The sequence below is a fragment of the Hyperolius riggenbachi genome, chromosome 1 (genome assembly GCF_040937935.1).
Source record: "Hyperolius riggenbachi isolate aHypRig1 chromosome 1, aHypRig1.pri, whole genome shotgun sequence".
Taxonomy (NCBI): Eukaryota; Metazoa; Chordata; class Amphibia; order Anura; family Hyperoliidae; genus Hyperolius; species Hyperolius riggenbachi.
In genome coordinates this window covers 272,153,113-272,178,630 of record NC_090646.1, presented here as the reverse complement: position 1 = coordinate 272,178,630, position 25,518 = coordinate 272,153,113, and the positions used below count along the sequence as shown (strand labels likewise).

Here is a 25,518-nt window from a genome sequence, read left to right as displayed (position 1 = left end):
TTTCGGTGGCTTCTGTTTCCGATGAGGTCGGTTTCGGGTGGACTGACTCTGGAATTGGACCTTGTCGGGCTGTCCTGACCTTCATGAGTCTTCAGTTTGAGTCTGTTGCTAATAGCAGTTTTGAGGGTCGTCTGGAATTCGACCCTGGAGGGGGGGGGGGGGGTACTGTGATGATTTGCTCAGCTGCCTGTGCAGGCTGCCAGCCTTTTGACCATTGTGTAGGTTTGCATGCTGCAGGACTCTGGAAAGAACAGCTTCTGTCAGTTTTGCAGCTTGTGCTTGCAGAGGAATTTGCATACGTTGTCATGCAAATTGCCTGGCCACATTCATTGGAGGCGTGTACTATAAGTACTATGTCTTTCCCACAATGCTTCGCTGTTCATAAGGATTTCGTCCTATGTAACACTCCTGGTGGGGTGTCAGCCTTGCTCTCTGTTTGAACATCAGCTTAGAGTAATTCCTAAATCTGCGCTAGGCAGATTTCCCTAGTGCTGTTAGGATTGTATTATCTGTATTGCCTGTTCTGTCTTGTCTTGCCTGTTTGCCATTGTCCTGTCCCTATGGTGGTTGACAGGAAATGGTTCTGATCTCTGTTCTTGGAGTATAGCTGGTGCAGCGGTTGCTACCAGCTATCTCTTCTGTTCTGTCTCCTGGGATCGCACTAGCTACTTTTTGCTAGCGCCAGGGATCCTTCTGTTCTGTCTCCTGGGATCGCGCTAGCTACTTTTTGCTAGCGCTGGGGATCCTTCTGTTCTGTCTTCTGGGATCGCGCTGGCCACTTTTCTATGGCGCTGGGGATCCTTCTGTTCTGCTACTCTGTACTTGGATCGCGCTAGCCACTTTTCGCTAGTGCTGTGGATCCTATCTCTCGCTTGTCCCTGTTTTCGTGTGTCTGTCTGCTACGCTTGCTGGAGGCTCGGTGAGGTAACCGTTAAGCAAGCGCTCGCGTCCTCTGTTTCATGTTTGTCTGTTAATGGTTAGTTAGGCGTGCTTGTCTCTATTGTGCTTATCACGTGGAGACTGCGCATAACCGCGTGCACTGTTGCGAATCAGTGCGGTGTTCGCGGTTAGCAAGCATTTGTTATTTTCCGTATATCCTCATTGTATTATTTGCTGTGCCTTTGCTAACCTCGTATTCTGTTCTGATCTGCCTTGTGTCTTGTCTGGCGATCGCACCTCTCGCGATCGCGTTCCTATTTCATATCTGCTGTGGTGTGTGTGCGGTTGCGGGGTGGCGACTGGATTGGCACACACACATACAACCTGTCCCTTTGCTCATTCTCATTCGCCTCTCTTGCGATTGCGTTCTGCATTTCGTACAATTCCTGTCTGGCATTTGTGGAGGTACAGAGGATTGGTTCCTCTGCACTCCCCAGCGCCATCTGCCGACAGGAATTTTCCCTCTACGGGTGCGTAGCTCCTTTTGCTGGGTTCCTGCAAATTATACGCTTGTGGAGGATTTCCGCCGTGTCAGCGCACGCGTTGTGCGCTGATCACGGGGAAAGTTCCACAATCGTTACAATAGCCCAAAGTGACAGAGGCTATCACTCACAGAGAGTGGTCGTACAGGCAAGGTCGGTAAGAGATCGGTCAGTCAAAGGTACAGAATCGTCAGGCAGAAATCGGAGTGGGTATACAAGCAGTGGTCAGCAACTGATCAGATTGGCAGAGGTACAGAATCAAAAGGCAAAATCAGAGTGAGAGTTCAGGCAGGAGTCGGCAACAGATCAGATTGGCGGTACAGAATCAGAAGGCAGAGAGTAATCAGAAGTTCAGGCAAAAGGTGAATAGAGTTGGGCCGAACGGTTCGCCTGCGAACGGTTCCATGCGAACTTCAGTGGTTCGCGTTCGCGTCCCGCAGGCGAACTTTTGCGGAAGTTCGGTTCGCCCCATAATGCACCATGAGGGTCAACTTTGACCCTCTACATCACATTCAGCAGGCCCAGTGTAGCCAATTAGGCTACACTAGCCCCTGGAGCCACTCCCCCCCCAATAAAAGGCCTGTTTTGTGAACCCGCCACTGCATACCTGTTGTGTTCAGTGAACCCGCCACTGTATACCTGTTCAGTGAACCTGCCACTGCATACCTGTTCTGTGAACCCGCCACTGTATACCTGTTCTGTTCAGTGAACCCGCCACTGCAAACCTGTTCTGTTCAGTGAACCCGCCACTGCATACCTGTTCTGTTCAGTGAACCCGCCACTGTATACCTGTTCTGTTCAGTGAACCCGCCACTGCATACCTGTTCTGTTCAGTGAACCCGCCACTGCATACCTGTTCTGTTCAGTGAACCCGCCACTGCATACCTGTTCTGTTCAGTGAACCCGCCACTGCAAACCTGTTCTCGCCATGGTGCGCACCAGTCCAGCACGGCCGTCACTACACAAACAGCTGTTTGCGGTGCGTTACACGGTGAGTTTGGTGTGTCAGTGTGAAGCAGTACCTTAATTACACTACCTGATTGATGTATACACATGCAAGATGTTTTAAAGCACTTTAGGCCTGTCATTTAGCATTCAATGTGATTTCTGCCCTTAAAACGCTGCTTTGCGTCAAATCCAGATTTTTCCCGGGGACTTTTGGCATGTATCCCACTCCTCCACCTGGGGGTCTAGGTGTTAGACCCCTTGAAACATCTTTTCCATCACTTTTGTGGCCAGCATAATTTTTTTTTTTTCAAAGTTCGCATCCCCATTGAAGTCTATTGCGGTTCGCGAACTTTTACGCGAACCGAACCTTACGCGGAAGTTCGCGAACCTAGAATCGGAGGTTCGGCCCCACTATAAAGGTGATACACAGTAATAACCAATAACAGTAATAATAATACTAATAATCCTGAGCTAAGTGCGAATCCCCGGGGTCCTGCCGGTTCAAGCACACAAGGATCTGACTAAGGTCTGAGAGCTTTCACTGCGAAGTTTCAGCAAAAACAGACAATGAGCTACTGACATCCCTGGGTTTAAATACAGAGAGGCAATTCCAAAACACCCGCCCAGCGCTGCCTGCCCAATCAGTAGCAAGACCTAGTGCACTGATGTCAGCTGACCGATAGGTCAGCTGACTCGCCTCCTCAGTGCATAAAGGTCCTGCCGCCTATCGCGCGCGAGTGCTGCCCTGCGCTGGTGAACTGCAGAGAGACCCGACCTGCCGGAAGGAGCAAGCGATGCCTGCGAGGAAGCGGCCGGGTCCGCGATGACGTCAGACGTGGAAGCGGCGGCCGCGACGCTTCTCGCTGAGGAGGTAACTGAGCTATCCCTGACACGTGGCAGTCACATTAAACACCTAAATCAAATTAAAACTTCTACTTAGTCACAGAAAAACTCTCTAAATGCATACAGGGTACATTTCTCTGTTTTCCTTCTGTCCTGAGCAAGAGTTCAGGTCCACTTTAACAGCAATATTCTGGCTAGCATAGAGCGGGCTGCATTGCAATCTGATGTATTTCATTGGAATTGCATTTGACTTTCATTTTTCTTATTTTTCTGGCATCTTGCATTTTATGGTTTTTCTGCATTTTTACACATACTGCAGTGGTGCTTGTTTCAGTGTTCAATGTGTCATTTCCATTTAAAGGACAACTGAAGTGAGAGGGATATGGAGGATGCCATATTTATTTCCCTTTGAACAACACCAGTTGCCTGGCAGCCTGCTGATCTATTTGGCTGCAGTAGTGTCTGAATCGTACAACTGAAACAAGCATGCAGCTAATCTTGTCAGATCTTACAATAATATCAGAAGCACCTGATCTACTGCATGCTTGTTGAGGAGCTGTGGCTAAAAGTATTAAAGGCAGAGGATCAGCAGGATGCCATGCAACCGATATTGCTTAAAAGGAAATAAATATGGCACTGGAAGCCTCCATATCCCTCTTGCTACAGTCGTACTTTAATGTGAGTCAGTGGAAATGCAGAAACATCACATTTGTTTAAAAAAAAAAAAAAATCGTACCCAATTTTGAAGTTAATTAGATACAGTCTCATATAAACTAACTTCATTGTTCTGCACAGGAAAATCTAAATCCTCCCAAAAATGCATTAAAAATGTGCACAAAAATCCAAAATCGCAGAAGAAAAAAACCTGAAAAATTACAAAACGCAGAATCGCACGTGTAAAAAACATGGTGCTTTGCTTGAAGAATGGATAAGTGTGAACACCACCTCAAGAAGGGACTACAGTCTAATAATTCAGAGAGTAAAAAAGGGGGTAAAGAGGCACCCAAGGTGAATAAAATACATTAAAAGCTACATATAGGAATGGATATTTATTAGTAAAAAAAGCACAGGCAACGCGTTTTGTGGGAACTCGCCCACTTCCTCAGGCCAAATAAAGTGCCACTAAATGCCGGTAGCCGGATGAGAGGCGCCTTGAATCCGGCTACCAGCATTTACTAATAATTAAATATCCATTCCTATATGGGTGTGTCATCATTGAGGTAAGCCACCTCATTTATTTATATTTTAGTTGCTTTTAATGTATTTTATTCACCTTGGGCGCCTCTTTACCCCTTTTTTTACTGTGTCTCACCCCATCCGTGGGGTGCTCCTACACCTGTTCACTGGTGGTCTCTGTCACTACCTAGTTTGCCAGTGTGTAAGAGTTTTTCCAAGAGAGCGACCTTCGCCAGGTCTCCTGGTACCCCGAGTGGAGTCGGGTTTGTGCATCTCCACCTGCCTGCAGAGGTCGGTTGCCCTTCTGCAACCCGCCTTTGTGAGTATTATTTCAACACCATTTAATTTATTCAGCAATCTCTGTGACGTACTGCACGATCTGGGCTCCCGTTGTCTCTGTGTTTCTTTCCATAGGGTGCACATACTCACCCTCAACCTTCTTGTAATTCAGAGAGTAACTAGGTTTTATTGTCCCATCAGTAATCTGGGGGCCAAGCAGTTCCTTTGAGTGCACAGCCATTCAGCTACACCAGATGCTGCACAAGGTAAGTTTGTTGTGCCAGGTGCTTTAGATGGCCATTGGTGACGGGGTAATGTCTCCTGAGTTTGGCTTTTATTAGCCAAGCTCCAGATATCAGCTTCGGCTGGGTGCTGGTGATGGGGAGTTCAGCTATTATTAGCCAAACTCAGGATATCAGCTTTGGTGAGTGGTTGATGGCACAAGAGTTTGGATAAAGTAGGTAGGAGGGAGGTAATGTTAGGTGTAGGTGGGTGGATTAATGTTAGGCGTTGGTGGGGTTACTAGTATTTGGTGTGGCTGGGGGGGAATATTGTTAGGTGTAAATGGGGTTAGTTTTAGGCATAGGTAGGGTGAATTACTGTCAGGAATATGGTAAGCCCGTAGTCAAGATTGGTAACACTTTCTACCCTGATAAAAAAATGATCAGCAACACCAGGCGCCCAGATGATCAACTGACTACTCATCTGGGGGAGGAATATTGCACCATGAGACTGCATAAAGGCTTTGCGCTCCCTTTGAGCCCTTTATATCATCATAGTAGTCCTGGATTACTACAAGCTATCTGAATACTCTGTAAGACTGCATGGACAAACTTAAAAATATTTGACTGATAAAATATTGAACATAATGTGCATTTTAATTGTGTTTTAGTTCTAAAATGAAATATTGTTTTAGTCTTGTTCCTTTTTGTATTGAGACTGAATAATGTGTACAAATCTAAAAAAAAATGTAATCAATTCTGGGAGAGGTTTCAACAGTAGAAATCCATCACTCGCACTGTTTGACACATCTGAAGTTTATTATAGTTACTACATTATTACACCGTAATTCATTGCTAGTTACCACACTGCTTATGCAGTATATAAAAAAGGTTAGAAAACAATAAAAAGAAATAAAATGAGGAAAGACTAAATTCTGTGCCAAGCCTCAAACCACTCCCCCCTTATAAAAGGCAGGCATCGCCGGCCATTTTACTCACTCGTGTGCCTGCAGTAAATAGAGAAGAGACAGCTGCTGCTGCAGACTCTCATAGGGAAAGATTAGTTAGGCTCTTGTAGGCTTCTTAGCTTGCTGCTTGCTGATTCTTATTGCTAAAATAGCACCCCACAACAGCTCTTTTGAGAGCTAATCTCTTGTGATCTATTTTTTTTTCTGTGTGTCCCATTGACACTTGTGTTGCATAGACAGCCTTGATAATTCATACTGTGTGTGTGCCACTGCCAGGCCCAGCACATTCAGTGACTACCTGTGTGTGTGACAGGTGCACATTGTAATACCCATTACTGCATCTACCTACCTACCTGTTGTTCACAGTGCACCCACCTACCTACGTGAGCTGAGCGCACACAGTGTCACTGTGCTTGTCCGCTACCTGTCTGTGTGTGACAGGCGCACGTTGTAATACCCAGTACTGCATATACCTACCTGTTGTTCACAGTGCACCCACCTACCTACGTGAGCTGAGCGCATGCAGTGTTACTGTGCCTGTCCAGTACCTGTCTATGTGTGACAGGTGCACATTGTAATACTCATCACTGCATATACCTACCTGTTGTGTTCAGTGCACCCACCTCATCACTGCATATACCTACCTACCTGTTGTTCACAGTGCACCCACCTACCCACGTGAGTTGAGCAATGCAGTGTCACTGTGCCTGTCTGCTACCTGTCTGTGTGTGACAGGTGCACATTGTAATACCCATTACTGCATATACCTACCTACCTGTTGTTCACAGTGCACCCACCTACCTACATGAGTTGAGCGCACGCAGTGTCACTGTGCCTGTCCGCTACCTGTCTGTATGTGACAGGTGCACATTGTAATACCCATCACTGCATATACCTACCTACCTGTTGTTCACAGTGCACCCACCTACCTACGTGAGTTGAACACACGCAGTGTCACTGCGCCTGTCCGCTACCTGTCTGTGTGTGACAGGTGCCCATTGTAATACCCATTATTGCATATACCTACCTGTTGTTCCCAGTGCACCCACCTACCTACGTGAGCTGAGCGCATGCAGTGTCACTGTGCCTGTCCGGTACCTGTCTGTGAGTGACAGGTGCACATTGTAATACTCATCACTGCATATACCTACCTGTTGTGTTCAGTGCACCCACCTCATCACTGCATATACCTACCTGTTGTGTTCAGTGCACCCACCTCATCACTTCATATACCTACCTGTTGTGTTCAGTGCACCTACCTACCTACATGAGTGCACACAGTGTGATATACCACTCTGTGCATACCTGTTAACTGCACCTGTGTGACTGCACATTGTATTAGTCAAGTCAGTGCATACCTTTCACTTAATCCCCCCGTTATGGACACAATGGACAAAAAAGGTAGAGGCAGAGGTAGAGGCAGACCCAGAGGAAGGCCACCCGGCAGGTCTGTGTGACGTGGTGTTGATGTGATTTTGTGTGGCCCTGGCTCAAAGTACAGTGCTCACAAGAAGGCACGTCCCATCAACTCCCAAGACTGTCAGGACGTGGTTGACTATTTAACACAGAACACCTCATCTTCCGCAGCCGCCAGCGCTACTACAAGCACCACATCCGCTGCATTTGACACTTTGCAGGAGTTAATTGGTGGGGAATTAACTGATTCACAGCCATTCTTGTTACAACCAGATGAAGGCGCAAAGCAAGTTACACCACCTCATATGTCTGAGTTAGGTGGCGACACTATGGACATAATGTGTGAGAAGGAGGATGATGAAATACCTGCTGTTGGTGCATTTTTGGAGGTGTCTGAGGCAAGCGAAGCTGAGCAGGATGATTATGATGATGACGATGATACGGATGTCACGTGGGATCCTAAGAGACAAGATGACCAAGGGGTAGTTCAGAGGGGGAGTCAGAGAGTAGTAGGAGGAGACAAGTTCCTGAAAGAAGCAGGGTGAGCTCGTCGGCAGAAACTGCTGGTGGCAGTGTCCGGCGCCATGTATCGCCACCTATGTACAGCCAGCCAACATGCCCGTCAACATCAGCTGCTGATGCCACCATACTGCCATCACCCCAGGGGGGCTCAGCGGTTTGGAAATTTTTTAATGTGTCTGCCTCAGATCGGAGCAATGCCATCTGTTTTCTCTGCCTCCAAAATTGAGCTGTGGAAAGGCCAACACTCACGTAGGGACAAGTGCCTTACGAAGGCACATGGAGAAAAGGCACAAACTGCAATGGGAAGAGCACCTGAGCAAAAGCAGCACACAAAAGAAAAGCCTCCCTCCTTCTCCTCTTCCTCCTTCAGGTGCAGCATCTTCAGCCGCTTTCTCCCTTGCACCTTCACAGCCAGCCTCCTCCACTCCGCCTCTGCCCTTGAGCGGTTCCTGCTCCTCTGCCCACAGCAGCCAGATGTCCGTGAAGGAAATCTTTGAGCGGAAGAAGCCAATTTCTGCCAGTCACCCTCTTGCCCTGCGTCTGACAGCTGGCGTTGCGGAACTCTTAGCTCACCAGCTGTTACCATACCAGCTGTGGACTCTGAGGCCTTCCGTAAATTTGTGGCCATTGGGACACCGCAGTGGAAGATGCCAGGCCGCAATTATTTCTCTAAAAAGGCGATACCCAAACTGTACCGTGAAGTTGAGAGGCAAGTGGTGTCATCTCTGGCACACAGCGTTGGGTCAAGGGTCCACCTGACTACGAATGCCTGGTCTGCCAAGCACAGTCAGGGCAGGTACAACAACAACAACAAATAACATTTGTAAAGCACTTTTCTCTCATAGGACTCAAAGAGCATAAGCATGGCTCAGACCAATTATTGGTTGATTGGTAAATCGTGGTACAGAGGAAGAATTCTATAAGTCTGGAAAAGCCAGCCTAAACAGGTGGCTTTTCAGTCTGGATTTGAATAACTCCAGGGATGAGGTCGTCTTTACTAGGTGTGGTAGGGAGTTCCAAAGAGTAGGGGCAGCATGACAGAAAGCTCTGTCTCCAGAGGTTTTGAGGTGCACTCTAGGGGTGACCAAGTTTATGGATCCTGCTGATCTGAGGTTGTGAGGGGTGTAGTGCAGTTTCAGCAAGTCCTTCATGTATCCAGGGCCCAAGTTGTGCAGTGATTTGAATGTCAGCAGTCCAATCTTGAAGAGTATTCTCCATTCTACTGGTAGCCAGTGCAGTGAGCGAAGAATCGGTGTAATGTGACAGTGGCGAGGCTGGTTTGTTAGCAATCTGGCAGCAGCATTCTGCATTAATTGCAGGCAGAGCAGGTCCTTTTTGGGAAAGCCTGCATAAAGGGCATTGCAGTAGTCCAGCCGTGATGTGATGAATGCGTGAACTAAGGTTGGAAGATCCTCTGGGGGAATCAGATGTTTAATTTTTGCAATGTTCTTCAGATGAAAGTAGGAAGATTTGACTATGGATGAAATTTGGTTTCTGAAACTAAATTCCCCATCAATTAGCATACCAAGGCTGCGCACAACGTTGGAGCTGTTTATGTCTGAATTCCCAATCCTGATTGGTGTTGATTTAGGATAGAGCTGTTTTGATGGCGATTGCTGGCTTTGGACAAAAAGGACCTCAGTTTTGTCAGCATTCAGTTTCAACCAGTTATCATTCATCCACGCCTGTAGATCGGCTAAGCAAACATTTATTTTTGGAGTAGGGTCTGTTCCACCAGGTTTGAAGGACAGGTATAGCTGTGTGTCATTGGCGTAGCAGTGGTAAGTCAGGCCATGTTGTTGGATAACTGTACCGAGTGGTAACATGTAGATTGCAAACAACAGAGGGGATAGGATTGATCCTTGTGGAACCCCGAATTTTAGAGGTGCAGGGTTGGACATGATAGGTCCTAGGGCTACTCTCTGTGTTCTGTCAGTCAGGAATGATCGGAACCACTGGAGGACTGATCCATTGATGCGACAGTACTCCTGCAGTCTGTTGAGCAGGATTTCATGGTCAACTGTATCAAAAGCTGCTGAGAGATCCAACAGGATTAGGATGGAGCATTCCCCTCTGTCCCTTGCCGTTAACAGATCGTTGCAGACTTGGATGAGGGCTGTTTCACAGCTGTGGTGTTTCTTAAAGCCAGATTGTAGAGGGTCCAGGATGTTGTTTGCTGAGAGCCTGGTTTCAAGTTGCCGATAGACAGCCTTTTCAATAACCTTACCTAAGAAGGGGAGGTTGGAGACAGGTCTGTAGCTGCTCATTGCATCTGGATCCATGGAAGGTTTTTTAAGAAGGGGCTTGATGATTCCTTTGTTTAGAGAGGTAGGAAACCTCCCTGCTTGCAGAGAGCAATTTACTATTTTGTGAAATTCTGGACCAAGCAATTCAGGGCATTTCAGCATATGCTTAGTTGGTCCAGGTCACAGGTTGTCTGGTGGAGGCGACGGTGGATGTCTGAGATCTCTTCCTCACTAATACTTTTGAAGTCAGTCCAGGGTGTTAGGTTTTTCTTGCAACTATTTACAGGAGTTGAATAATTCGTAAGTGCTGTGGACTGAATGACGTACATAACTTACACAGCCCATTAGGTCTGGTGACCGATGGCAAGCATGGAGAATGTGGCTGTGCAGCGGACCAACTTGTGACACCTCCACGGCTTACAGGCAGGCCTCCTGCCACCTCCTCTCCTCCTGCTACATCCTCTTCGCTGTCGTCCTCCTCCTCCTCCTTGGCTGAGTGGCAGTTCAACTCTACTGGTGCTGCGATCTCCTCTCCAGCTACACAGCCCCAGCTCCCCAGGGCCTATGCTGCATGCTGGGTACGACGGTGTCACGCCATCTTAGACATGTCTTGCCTCAAAGCGGAGAGTCACACTGGACCAGCTCTCCTGGCTGCTCTTAACAAATAGGTGGATCAGCTTGCTGACCCCACACCAGCTGGAGATCGGCAACGTGGTGTGTGACAACCGCAGCAATCTCCTTTCCGCATTGAATTTGGGAAAGCTGACACATGTACCCTGCATGGCACATGTGCTGAATCTAGTCATTCAAAGATTTGTGTCAAAGTACCCAGGCTTAGAGGACGTCCTGAAGCAGGCCAGGACGTTGTGTGGGCATTTCAGGTGGTCTTACACGCCCATGGAATGCTTTGCAGACATTCAGCGGAGAAACAACTTGCCGGTGAGACGCTTGATATGTGATAGCCCGACTCGCTGGAGTTCAACCCTGGTCATGTTCTCTCGCCTGCTAGAACAGGAGAAAGCCGTCACCCAGTACCTATCCAATTACAGTAAAAGGACACAATCTGGGGAAATGGGGATGTTCTGGCCCAACAACTGGACACTGATGCGAAATGCATGCAGGCTCATGCAGCCATTTGAGGAGGTGATCAACATGGTAAGTCGCAGTGAATGCACTATCAGCTTACTTCCTGGAGCGTGCCGTGCGTAGAGTGGTAGATCAAGCTGTGGAGGAGCGTGAACAGGAACAGTTATGGCAGTACCAGTTGTGGGAGCAATTTTCATCAGAATCAGATGTTTCCTCAACACCTGCAGCAGCACAGAGGGGGGAGGAGGAGTAAGAGTCGTGTGGGGGAGAAGAGTCAGACTCGGATGATGAGGAAGGTGTTTCTTTGGAGGAGGAGGAGGAGAGGCGGCGGCAGAAGAACAACCGCAGCAGGCGTCGCAGGGGGCTTGTGCTGCTCGACGTTCCCGTGGTATTGTTCGTCGTTGGGGGGAGGAGGAGGACTTACCAGACATCACTGAGGAAGAGCAAGAGGAGATGGATAGTGCATCTGGATCCAACTTTGTGCAGATGGCGTCTTTCATGCTGTCCAGCCTGTTGAGAAACCCCCGTATAAAAAAACCTCAAGGGGAATGAGCTGTACTGGGTGGCCATGCTACTAGACCCTCGGTATAGGCACAAAGTGGCAGACATGTTACCAACTCACCAGAAGGCAGAAAGGATGCAGCACATGCAGAACAAGCTGGCAACTATGCTTTACAATGTGTTTAAGGGTGATGTCACAGCACAACGCAATAAAGGTACCACTGCCAGCAATCCTTCTCCCATGTCCACGCAGGCAAGGACAGGACGCTCCAGCGATCTCATGGTGATGTCAGACATGCGGGCATTCTTTAGTCCAACGCCTCGCCTTACCGCTTCCAGATCCACCCTCCACCAACGCCTGGACCGGCAGGTAGCCAACTACCTGGCCTTAACCACTTGCCGACCGCGCACTCATAACGCGCGTCGGCAAAGTGGCAGCTGCAGGACCAGCGACGCAGTATTGCGTCGCCAGCTGCAGGCTGATTAATCAGGAAGCAGCCGCTCGTGCGAGCGGCTGCTTCCTGTCAATTCACGGCGGGGGGCTCCGTGAATAGCCTGCGGGCCGCCGATGGCGGCTCGCAGGCTAAATGTAAACACAAGCGGAAATAATCCGCTTTGTTTACATTTGTACGGCGCTGCTGCGCAGCAGCGCCGTAAGGCAGATCGGCGATCCCCGGCCAATCAGCGGCCGGGGATCGCCGCCATGTGACAGGGGACGTCCCGTCACTGGCTGCACAGGACGGATAGCGTCCTGTGCAGCCCGGATCTCCAGGGGGGGCCAGGTAGGAGAGGGAGTGGGAGGATTTCGCCGCGGAGGGGGGCTTTGAGGTGCCCCCCCCCCCGCAACACCCGCAGGCAGGAGCGATCAGACCCCCCCAGCACATCATCCCCCTAGTGGGGAAAAAAGGGGGGCGATCTGGTCGCTCTGCCTGCACGCTGATCTGTGCTGGGGGCTGCAGAGCCCACCCAGCACAGATCAGCTACAACAGCGCTGGTCGTTAAGGGGGGGTAAAGGGTGGGTCCTCAAGTGGTTAAGTGTGGATGTAGACACTGTGAGCAGCGATAAACGTTTGGACTATTGGGTGCGCAGGCTTGACCTGTGGCCAGAGCTGTCCCAATTTGCCATCCAACTTCTGTCTTGCCCTGCCTCAAGCGTCCTGTCAGAAAGGACCTTCAGCGCAGCTGGAGGCATTGTCACTGAGAAGAGAAGTCACAAAAGTGTTCAGTACCTCACCTTTATCAAAATGAATGAGGCATGGATCCCGGAGGGCTACTGCCCGTCTGAAGACTAAGTCAGTCCTCACACACAGCATCTCGGCCTGCACGCCGTGTGACTGGCTGCCTGCCCCAAGACTAAAGGCTCATACACACATGAGACTATAGTCTTTGGAAAATGAAAGATCACAGACCAAACTTACCACCCTTCATGTAGTATGAGAGCCATACTCTACACAGTCTTTTCTATGGAGCTGAACTCCACATCAGAAAACAATCTTTGCAAGATGCTGCACACACAGATGCTGTACAGACACAAAAGATCAGTATCTGCAAAAGATCTGTTCCTGCCAAAAATCCATTCCTGCAAATTGCAATGATAGTCTATGAGATCTGCAGATCATCATACACACATGATTTAACTGACATTCATCTGCAGATCAAGCAATCATCTGCAGATCTGAAAATCCATCCTGGTGGATCTGATCTGCAGATGAATGTCAGTTAAATCATGTGTGTATGATGATCTGCAGATCTCATAGACTATCATTGCAATTTGCAGGAATGGATTTTTGGCAGGAACAGATCTTTTGCAGATACTGATCTTTTGTGTCTGTACAGCATCTGTATATGCAGCATCTTGCAAAGATTTTTTTCTGATGTGGAGTTCAGCTCCATAGAAAAGACTGTGTAGAGTATGGCTCTCATACTACATGAAGGGTGGTAAGATTGGTCTGTGATCTTTCATTTTCAAAAGACTATGGTCTGATGTGTGTATGTGGCCTAAGTCGCTCCCCACACAGCATCTCTGCCCGCAGGCGGCTTGACTGCCTTCTCCGCCACCACCAACAGGGTCCAGGACTCCAGGCGGATTCCTGAATTTTTAAGGCCGCTGCTAGCAGCGGCTGCTATAATAATTTTTTGGGTGCGTGTACATGCCTGCCTAATTTTTCTGGCTGCACTGCAGCTGCAACAACAAAACAAAAGGCATGTACATGTGCCCATTCCCCTTCATGATCATTACCTTGCCGTGGTGAAGGGGCTTGGGTATCACAATGAAGCAATGACCGATGGCTATATGAGTGTCTCGGGGGGGGGGGGCACACCCAAGATAATAAGGTTGTTGCTTCATTGTGGACAGACCAAATTTGATTAGCTGGACAGTCACTGTTGTTCTATCATTGAGCTACCACAGCTCGGCGACCATATGGGCTTGAAAATTGCCACGGCCTGCACTCTGGCCATAGTGCGCACCAGTCCAGCATGGTTGTCACTACACAAACAGCTGTTTGCAGTGCTTTACACAGTGAGTTTGGTGTGTCAGTGTGAAGCAGTACTCTAATTACACTCCCTGATTGATGTATAAACATGCAGGATGTTTTACGGCACTTTAGGCCTGCAATTTAGCATTCACTGTGATTTCTACCCTTAAAGCGCTGATTTGTGTCCAATCCAGATTTTTCCCCGGGACTTTTGGTGTGTATCCCACTCCGCCATGCCCCCCTTCAGGTGTTAGACCCCTTGAAACATCTTTTCCATCACTTTTGTGGCCAGCATAAATTTTTCTAGTTTTCAAAGTTTGCCTCCCCATTGAAGTCTATTGCGGTTCGCGGAAGTTTGCACGAACCAAACTTTCGCAGAAGTTTGCGAACCAAAAATCGGAGGTTCGGGACATCTCTACTTCTAAGCAAGACCACCCCATTATGAATTATAACACGGTGGAGGGATACTTTAGAATGTAGGATGCAGCCTTATTGTGCAAGCATTTTAGTATGGGGTATAATTATTCTTAAATTGAGGTGTAGATGTAGAATCACAAACCAAATGTTAATTGTTAGATAAGGTTTAACAACATATAATGAAACAATGGGCTCGATTCACAAAGCGGTGCTAACCCAGTTAGAGACTTTAGGCGTGATATCCATTGCACCACACTGGTGAAAAGCCAGTTTAGGTGTGATAAGTTTAGGCGTGATAAGTTTAGGCATGATAAGTTTAGATAAGTTTAGATCACGCGCAAAGTCCCGCACGCAAAGCAGCGCCATTAAACTCTATGCGAAGTGCACCAGACTTTGCTAGCGCAAAACTTTTGATCAGCTGTGCACTGCGGTGCTAACCCAGTTGGTGCTTAAACTTATCACACCTAAACTTATCACACCTAAACTTATCATGCCTAAACTTATCACACCTAAACGTATCATGCCTAAACTGAGTTTAGGCGTGATAAAGAGCTTTTCACCAGCGTGCTAACTGTTAACATCGCTTTGTGAATCAGGCCCCAATGTGTGCTATGGAAAAATGTCTCCCACCTACAGGGACATAAAAAGCCAAATAAATGAGTGTACCATGCATACCTGTATTGTATACTGAAAAGAAATGACTTCACAAGGGAAATCAGGCAAAAAGTGTATTAGTAAATGACACCTTAATGTTTTGCTTGACTATCCTTGTGAAGTAATTTATTTTTAGCATAGAGTTGTGCATAGTGCGCTCACTGATTTAGTATAGGTAACCTTTACAACACCGGTGTACAACTACTTGACTAGAATTGCTGAGTCCTCTACTGCAGGACTTTTGTATACTCTCAGATTTATGCTGCTGGAATTTAGTCTCTTGTTGACCTTTTCTGTAATCTTGGCATACATATGCTGGCATTCTAAAAGGGCTCTTGCTATATGCTTAGTTTTAAACATGTCCAGCTGGGCCACATGGCTGTCACATCCAGAGATGGTAATTTCAAATCCATTTAAAATAAAATACATAGAAAGTCATCACCATCCACTGGCATGCAGATGCTGCTACACACTCCGTTAGCCCATAGGGATGTTCCAGCAATATGGCCACTCAGACGTTGGATGCAGCTCAGCATGAGGGACCATTTCCAATCTTCATAAAATATCTCTTAACAGCTGTTAGCATACTGAAACAACATGCTTGGTGAAATATTCATATAGTATGCTTTATAACATACAAAGAGGTTTAACCTCAGCATCCTTTAATTTTCCCTCCAAGAGATCAACTGGTTATGGTTAAATCACAAAAGTGTGACTATAAAAGCACCGAGCTCTAGTGACATAAAGTCCCTTTTTCAGCCACTTTATACAGTGAAGCAGTGGAGTGTATACGATTTAAGATTAAAACTAAAATCAAAGAAGACCCCTTATTCGATTAGCTTGCACTTGCATGGGCATCCTCTACAGCAGAATAGCTTATAATATGGTTGGCTATTTATTTACAATAGGCCTTCAGGATCTGCTGACCCATCACTGGTCAGTGGTAATCATGTGATATCTGTTCTTCTACTTCAATTACTGTAAACAGATTTTACATTATTAATTGTAAGTAATGACAAATCAGTGAATCTCATATACGGTAATTCATCATACTGTAATTAATGTATGCCAACTAATAACAGAGTTCTAAATTAGTATACCCGTTTTTCAGGGGCTTTCTCCAAAAACTGAAACTTAAAATGTGTAACTGCTTAACATCACAACTTACCATTCAAAAAGAATTATTCGGGTTATAACAAATTATTGCTTAATGTATGCAAATTAATTCTAAGCAGATGCAATTAAACATCTAGTTGGAAGAGGAACATCTATTACTCTGGTCTGAGCAGCTGTGCAGTACAGGAAATGTCTATTGATTTTTAAGTTTTGGTTAGCTGAGACAGACATTGTTTAGGCTTACTGACACATAAATGGAAGCAGATAACCACAAATCATATTGCGTGTAGTGATGGGAAACTCATAAACCAAGATCTGCAATAGATGGAGCCTTATTAGAATTTTTTCAGACAAACCAAGACAAAAACGTTTAATAATGTAAATCCAAAACAGAGATGTAGCTACAAACCATGTAAATAAAATTCAAAACTTAAGCCCCCCCCCCCCCAGCTTCTAACCCTTCTCCCCCTTGAATAACTGTGGCCCTTCTTCCCCCCAGCAACTACGGCCACCTTATTCTCCCACCACCCCATAACATTTGGCAAACATACATTCCCTCCTTCTCCCCCCTCCCATAATATATGCGCCCAACATAACTCCACTTCCCATGTGTGCTGCATAACACACTCACACACACACACACACACACACACACCCGTGACTGCCTCACACTCCCCCCCCCCCCCCCCCCCCCCGCTTTCTATACACACACACTTTCTCCCATTAATTGACAGAGTAGTACAGTGGAGAGTTACATGCTCCTGTGTTAGGTTGGACCCCTCTGCTGTTCACCACAACCGTTCTGTTCAGCCCACTTCCACTCTATGCGGCTTCCAAAGTATGACATCTCAAATGCACTGGGAGCCATATGGAGCAGAGGTATGCTGTACAGAGCAGCTGCCTACAGGGTTGACTGACCCATCAATGGTGCAGGTGAAGCTTTGCTGCACTACTCTGCCAATTAGGGGAAGCATAGGAGAGGAGTAGGTAGTCACTGGTGTCTCCCACTATTAGGTAGCTAGAGGTGCCTCTCAGTGTGGCACCGCTCATGCCTCTGCAGTACAGGGGGCCAGCCATGGGTTTCCATGAGGCCTGCAGCTAGGACCAGGCCGAGCCAGAGGCGAGAGAGGCTCCAGCATCAGGGCGCAGTGTAGGAGGGGGCGCACAACTCACTCAGCTATCCTTCCCTTATTGTGTTATGTGTTTGAAGCAGAGATAAATAAGAAAAGGGGATACATGTCAGTGACTGCAAGCCAGATAACTAGAGATTAAGGTGTTGGGGACCCTGGGGCGTCTCTTAGTCTAATAGCAATCAGTGTGTACCGGAAGGGGTGGGAGGGATGGAGGAGCGTACTTTGGTGTCTCAGCCTTGGGTGCTGGAGGACCTTGTCCCAGCTCTGCCTGCAGCAGACCTCCACTGGTCCAAGACTAACAACCCATTCATAACTTGGCTAGTTTTAATTTTCATTAATTTGTTTATATTTGTGCTGAGTTTCAATAGCCAGACCTGTGGTACTAAATTATCTAGACTTATCTATATAAGCTTGGGCTTGTTCTCAAAGTTGTGTAAAGTGGTAACGTGTGTGTCCAAAGTAATGCAGGGTGAACTGGCCATTAAAGGGGGATAGTAACATTCAAAAATAAAAATTGTCCAAAAATAGTTAGTGCCCCAAATATATATGGAATGTAAACCCCTTTTTTTCTAAAAAAAAATAAAAAAAAGGTCCTTACCTGTCCACAAATTTGTATTATTTTTTTTTACCTTATCTCTGTGCCTTTGCTGAACTATGCCAAACTGTACAGTGCCAAAAGGATTGTAGGAAGTCTTTTTTTAGCTGCAGTAACAGGCTTATCTCAAAATGTAAATAAGATAAATGCCCCATTGCAGATAAGATAAGGACACTATGACCAGAAGGAAACTGAATTCCCCCTCCCTTTGAAGAATTTATACAGTGATGTAGGCCTGTTATCTAGGTGATATTTGATGTGGAGGAGGCGTCATATGTAAAATAATAAGTAAATTAACACTGAGCATGGTTAAATAAAAAAAAATTCATATCACTTTCTCTTAAATGAACACTAAAAACAACAGGATAGGCAAGCTAATGACTTCTCCTCTAGCAGATAAAAAAAAAACAGTTCACTTACAGTTGAGATAACAAAAGTCAGATAACAGCCCTCTCCACGACTAACTTAGTCGTAGAGATTAATGGTTTTTTTGCATAGAGATAACAACTGGAGTTTCTTAGCTCTTCCTGTACTGGAAACAATTAGACTGATGTATCTGATCTTAATGTTTTATTTCTTAGCTGTACTACACATACAAATCATAATATCATAATTTTTTTTTCGCTTCAGTGTCTCTTTAATATGGATTTTCATCCCACTAACCACTAATTGCAAAACGTACATTTTAAAACGTCCGGTTTTTGCACTTTTCACCGCAAAACAGACATTTTAAAATGATCTGTTTTGCAGGAGACACTATAGCTATACACTCCTAGGTGCCACGAACTGCTGGCAAGTAGGTACCTTAAATTCAAGCTGTGGGAGAAGGTGGAGTTGTGTGCGATAAAGGAAGGAGGGGTTGGATGTGTCCTAGTAGATGGGTAGATGAGTATATGCCATAAAGCTAGCAAGGGGGGTAGTATGTACTCTAAATGTAACGGGTGTTAAAAGAATGTGCTCTGATTGCAAGAAGATGAGAAACGGATGTGTCCTGTCTGATTGCTGGGAAAGCTAAGGGCTTGATTCATTAAGCTGCGCTGCTAATTACACGCGCTCCATTAGTTAAATGAGCGCTCCATTAATTTAATGGCCGCTCCACTGAACCCGCCCTGAGCCCCGGCAGGTCCAGTGGCTTCAAAGGACGAGATTCGTGCAATTTGATTGGCCCAATAGGCTGCCTCAAGTGACAGGCAGCCTATTGGGCCAGTGCACACTACGGCAGGATAGCGTGCGCTAGAGATTTTTACCTTGCGCTGCTGTCATTAAGCTGTGCTGCTTTAGCTGTGCAGCTTAATTAATCAATTAATCCCTAAGTGCCTTAATTGTTAGGGGGGTATGCACCTTAGCTGCAGAAATAAAAAGATTGAATGACTTGTCCTAGCTGCTTTGTATTATGTATCCTTTATGTGCCTTATTTGTGACTAAGGCTCAAATAGAGCACATTGCACAGTTGTAGTGCATTATAACACAAGCTATAATTGGACAGCAATGTTATGCAATGTTCCCACAATGGGTACAGTACATGTCCACTTTGCTTCTGTGGAATGCTAGGATCTGTTGCAAGACAAGTTGTGCTTTAAAGGAGCATGAGGTACAGGGGCGTAACTACCATGCATGGGCCCCCTTAAGTCCATGGCCCCTGCCCCCTCCCAAGGGACCAGGCAGGCAGCAGGTAAACAAACATCCCCACCACCCCCTCCCACCATGCAGAGTAGCGTGTGTAATGTTACCTGCTTCCAGTGCACCGATCTCCTCCATGCATAAATGCACACTTTCTCTGATGCCCAAACCGCCACCAATGATGTGACTTTTTTTTCTCTCCACACCTTACATTGTTTCCAACCAAAAATATGGCCGCCACCTATGATGTGACCTTTTTCACTGCACTCTCCATAAATGTATATTAGTTCCACCAAAGAAATGGCTGCCACCACTAATGTGACATTAACGTCGCACCCGCCCCCATTTTGTGTTTGGCTGGTGACCATGGGGGCGTTTACGCTGCATGCATGTCGCGCTCCCATTGGCCACTTGCTAGACATAGCTTTTTTATATATAGAACTCAACATGAAGCCCGTCCTCACAGAGGCGCTCACACGCTTTATGGACCTGAACCAGGTAAGAGGCTGCTCTTGGCAGAGAGCCCACTGATTGCTTTTTTGTGTCTGCAATGGATACATGACGTAGCACTTTAGACCCCTTCTATTGAATGTGATAAGCACTGCACTTTTGCCTATGAACAATCTTTTAAGCATTGCACTTTTATCCTATTGTCTAGTTCTTTGCACAGTCCAATTACCCCAAAAGGCAATATGATTCACATGATACTTTCTAGTTGCTTTGCATAAACGTGTATTCACACTTCCATATTTTTGAGCTAATGGTCCATATCTGTGGCGTATTGATATGCATGCTTGTAGATGCATGCAGTTTCCACAACACAAGGTTTTTTATCTTAAAAATACAGAGTTGCTTCACATAAATTTGTATTCACATTTTTATATTTTTGAGCTAATGGTCCATATCTGTGGCTTATTGATATGCATGCTTGTAGATGCATGCAGTTTCCACAACACAATGTTTTTTTATCTTAAAAATACCGAGTTGCTACGCATAAATTTGTATTCACATTTTTAAATTTTTGAGCTAATGGTCCATATCTGTGGCTTATTGATATGCATGCTTGTAGATGCATGCAGTTTCCACAACACAATGTTTTTTTATCTTAAAAATACCGAGTTGCTACGCATAAATTTGTATTCACATTTTTATATTTTTGAGCTAATGGTCCATATCTGTGGCTTATTGATATGCATGCTTGTAGATGCATGCAGTTTCCACAACACAATGTTTTTTTATCTTAAAAATACCGAGTTGCTACGCATAAATTTGTATTCACATTTTTATATTTTTGAGCTAATGGTCCATATCTGTGGCTTATTGATATGCATGCTTGTTGATGCATGCAGTTTCCACAACACAATGTTTTTTTATCTTAAAAATACCGAGTTGCTACGCATAAATTTGTATTCACATTTTTATATTTTTGAGCTAATGGTCCATATCTGTGGCTTATTGATATGCATGCTTGTAGATGCATGCAGTTTCCACAACACAATTTTTTTTCATCTTAAAAATACTGAGTTGCTGCGCATACATTTGTATTCACATTTTTATATTTTTGAGCTAATGGTCCATATCTGTGGTATATTGATTTGCATGCTTGTATCTGTTACAGTTTTATATGCTCCTGTACTGCCTGAAGAAGCGGGATTGTTGACCGCGAAACGCGTTTCGATTTTATGGAGCTGTGAATAAATTGTATATTTTTTACTCTGCATTTGAGTATATGTCCACTACCAGAGGGAGGTAAGTCCACCTCGACTTCCCTCTTTTTATCATTTTTAGAACATTGTTTTACTCTGCTTGGCGCCTCTGTTCGTACATATTACAGCACTGATGCCCAAACCGGCTTCCTATCACATGACTGATGCAAGTCATGTGATTGGGAGCTCGTTGAAGGGCAGCTGCTGTGATGCGTGGAAATTTTCAGCACTGGACGCAGGTAAATATAATGCTCCCTGTGCTACTCTGCATGCAGATGGGAGGAGAAGTGCCCCCAAAGCCCCTGGGGCCCCCTGAAATTGTTGGGGTTGCAGGGGTTTTTGCTACACCTATGATGAGGAACGATGTGATACTGTATGCTGTGAAAGATGTTAATTTTAAAATTTGTACATGCACATCAAATCAGGTTCAGTATAAACTTAGCCTTATGCCTCATTCACATTATCAACACTGGTGGCCATGCACTGTACTGCAAACCACTCCTGCTGCATTGTGGTCTGTGCTGGTGCCTGCTCTCTACAATTAACCTCCTTGCCGGTTATCCCGAGCTCAGCTCGGGGTAACCTGCGTAGGAGGATTTCTCAGGCCCCGCTGGGCCGATTTTCACAATTTTTTTTTACTGCACGCAGCTAGCACTTTGCTAGCTGCGTGCAGTTTCCGATCGCCGCCGCTCACCGCCGATTTGTCGCTACCCGCCACCGCCCCCCCCCCCCTCCAGACCACTTGCGCAGCCTGGCCAATCAGTGCCAGGCAGCGCTGAGGGGTGGATCGGGATTCCCTCTGACGTCCCGACGTCCATGACGTCGGTGACGTCGTCCCGCCCGGTCGCCATGGCGACCGGGGAAGCCCAGAAGGAAATCCTGTTCTGACCGGGATTTCCTGCTTACTCTGATCGCCAAAGGCGATCAGAGTGCATAGGGGGATGCCGCTTGTCAGCGGCTATCCTGTAGCGAGCCCTCGGCTCGCTACATGATTTAAAAAAAAAAATATTTTAAAAAAGTGCTGCGCTGCCCCCTTGCCATCAGAATTGTAACGGCAAGGGGGTTAATGGTGATGTGCATTGTAGCATCCAAAAATTGATACTGCACTGTATTTTAGTAGTGCGCCATATAACATCACATACGATGTAAACAGGCAACTGAAAAACAAAGCATGCACCAGCACCTGTATAACAAGTGCACAACTAAGCAAAGTACTGCATATCCCAAAAAACCTTGCGCTCCTGTCCTGATGATAACTGACTGCTACAGATGCTGATTTTCCTTTTTCGCAATGCACTGTGCTGCTCCAATCACAATTGGCAAGGGGCAACAAATCTAGAAAAGATGAAGCGCTCCATGGTGCATTATCAGGGGAAAATTTTTAATCGCAAATTAAAAGTTCTACTTACAGGAGGTAAAATGACAACTCGCTCATCAGCGGTACAGTCCACCGCTACACAGGCATGCAGGTTTGGCAACAACGCGCTGTGGCCAGTAGCGCGTTCTCCGATGTCCGGGGAAGCCGTCCCGCAGTGGGTGTGGGCGTGGCTGTGGTTTAGCGTGCGTATGGCGTCATTACGCGTTTCGGCGCTTGATCTGACGAAGGCGCAGAGCGCCGAAACGCGTAATGACGCCATACGCACGCTAAACCACAGCCACGCCCACACCCACTGCGGGACGGCTTCCCCGGACATCGGAGAACGCGCTACTGGCCACAGCGCGTTGTTGCCAAACCTGCATGCCTGTGTAGCGGTGGACTGTACCGCTGATGAGCGAGTTGTCATTTTACCTCCTGTAAGTAGAACTTTTAATTTGCGATTAAAAATTTTCCCCTGATAATGCACCATGGAGCGCTTCATCTTTTCTAAAGTACTGCATATAATGTGAACAAAGTCAAGGGGGAATGAGAATGTGCTTTATTCACACTTGCATTATGGTTCTGCAGGGAAGGAAAAGTAATGGGCTTACTTCTGTTGTTTTATTTCAAATTTAAAAATTGACATTTCTGCACTTTATGGGCTCGATTCACTAACCGGCACTAACGGCCTAAAGGCTTTGGGCATGCTAACTAGGGTGCTAAGCAGTTAGCACACCCAGAGATTGCGCGCTGTGCAGTACGATGAAAACGTCACTCTGTGCGCCGAGCCCACCATTCGCACACTAATTAGCCTTCGCGCGGAACATCGCAACGGGTGCCCTGGAAACGTTGCACCCGGTGCAAGATAGGCCAGCATTTCTATTCCTCTCAATTCCAATTTTCTTTACGACACCAGAAAAATTTGACATGAGCAACGAAAATCAGTTTTCAGCTGTTAAGGCAAAAAAAAAAAAAGAGTTCTGATTGCTTCCTTTGGCCGACTGCTCCACTTATGCTTCAGTTTTCCATTCACTTTCATTAATGAATTTACCCCAGTGCTCCAAAAAAGTATCTTTTAAATCCATATGAATTCCTGGTAAACATGTTTTCTCTCTACTTTCTCCATAAAACAACATCAATAATGATAGCAGCAGTAAGCATATTGATTTATTCACCTCAAGGCAAAAACACCATAACCGCATTGCAGAGATGATGGGCTGCATTACACTATAGTGTTCAACCTTTGTTCTAATTTATGCTAACAATTTTCAATACACGTTACAGTAGATTAGTCAGTAGAAAAGGCGAGTCACCTGTATGATGGCGTGGAAAAAGCAAATCCCAAAAATAACTTTTCTCCATTTTCTGCCAAGCAGATGCTCCTCAAAGAACGTGGGTGTAATTTCCGTAAAGGCGCGACGGATATTAGCACGGAGACCTTTCGGAGGCTCATTAGTAACCTGCAACAGAAAGCCATTTGCTGAAATGTAATGACCTCTTTGTTGAACACTGCATTTACACATCTCATTGTCCTCATGTCTGTGTCGATTACCTGGTTTCCATGCTCCTGGAACAGAGGGGGTGTAGGTGGCCGTGACAAAAATTTCTGAATTACTGAAGGTAATCATAATCACCTTTCTAATTTCAAAGCAGTAATGGGTTTTAAATTGTATCCCACAATGCAATCAATCTATATTTTACAAGCAAATACTGATACAGAGTAATACTTTCCACAACATATGCAACTATGGTACCTAGAAGATCATAAAGTGCAGAGGCATCACCACTGCCTATTACTGCAATCAAATGATTTCCCCCTTTTTAATGCTACATAATTTGGCTAATTACAATTTTTTATTCATGAAGGAGGCGGCAAACCTGACTCAAATTTATGTAGCAAGCAACATGTGGCCATATCCCTCTTGTTCTATATACTGTATTTACTGGAGTGAATGCTGCTTCCAGTAGTGCACTTTTATTTATTTTTTTATTAGAATTATTTTGTATAGTGCTTTTCTCCTGCTGGAATCAAAGTGCTTAAGAGCTGCAGCCCTTTTGGGCAAGCACAGTAGGCCCCCTAAAGTGTGCGTACACACGTTTGTTGGAGGTTGCATGCCAGGGATAGGGACCTGATCCCCTTGGGTGACATTGCTGGGCTGGGTTGTACAGACGCAGAGTTAGCTGTAAAGCTGATGGAGCGCTCTGTTGCTAACCGGGGAGGTGGAGACCCGATGGAGTGGCGCAGGCATTACATCACACAGCAGGCGGTCGATCAGCAGGTCGACCATTGGTGGGGGTGAGTTGATCCGCCAGGCTGTCAGGGGTCACGGGCCACTGGACATGTCAAAGGTGTGTACACACACTTTTGGGGGCTTACTGTGCGTGCCCAAAGGGGCTGAAGCTCTTAAGCACTTTGATTCCAGCTGGAGAAAAGCACTATATAAAATAATTCTAATAAAAATTATCATTGATAATGACTGCCTCAGCCGACTTTAATCAAGTGTATGCTTCAGAGAGTAAATATAGGTAACTGGCTCCAGCCAGGATTCCAACCCTGGTCTCCTGTGTCAAAAGTGCTTTAACAAGTATCCTATCATCTCCTGCTCATAGTTTGCATGAATGTATTATGTCAAAACATGTCTAATTATCTTCATTATCTGCATGGCAACTACGATTCACATTGGCATATGCTAACAGAAACTGTGTATTCAACCCTGGCTGCTATTTAGGCTGGTTACTATACAGTTGTTTATGGATATTGGCAGGGCTGCCCACAATACATCAGTTCAGCTTGAAGTTCTTGAACAGTACAATCA

At 46.0% G+C, this 25,518-nt stretch overlaps 1 protein-coding gene across 1 annotated transcript in view; it reads right to left on the bottom strand.

Moving 5' to 3' along the window:
- Positions 1-25,518, bottom strand: part of DNAH6 (dynein axonemal heavy chain 6) — a 443,662-nt gene that overhangs the window by 70,756 nt on the left and 347,388 nt on the right. The window contains exon 68 of the mRNA XM_068233571.1: positions 24,016-24,162. Within this exon, the coding sequence (XP_068089672.1) occupies positions 24,016-24,162 (147 nt within the window). The remainder of the gene's footprint in view (positions 1-24,015; positions 24,163-25,518) is intronic.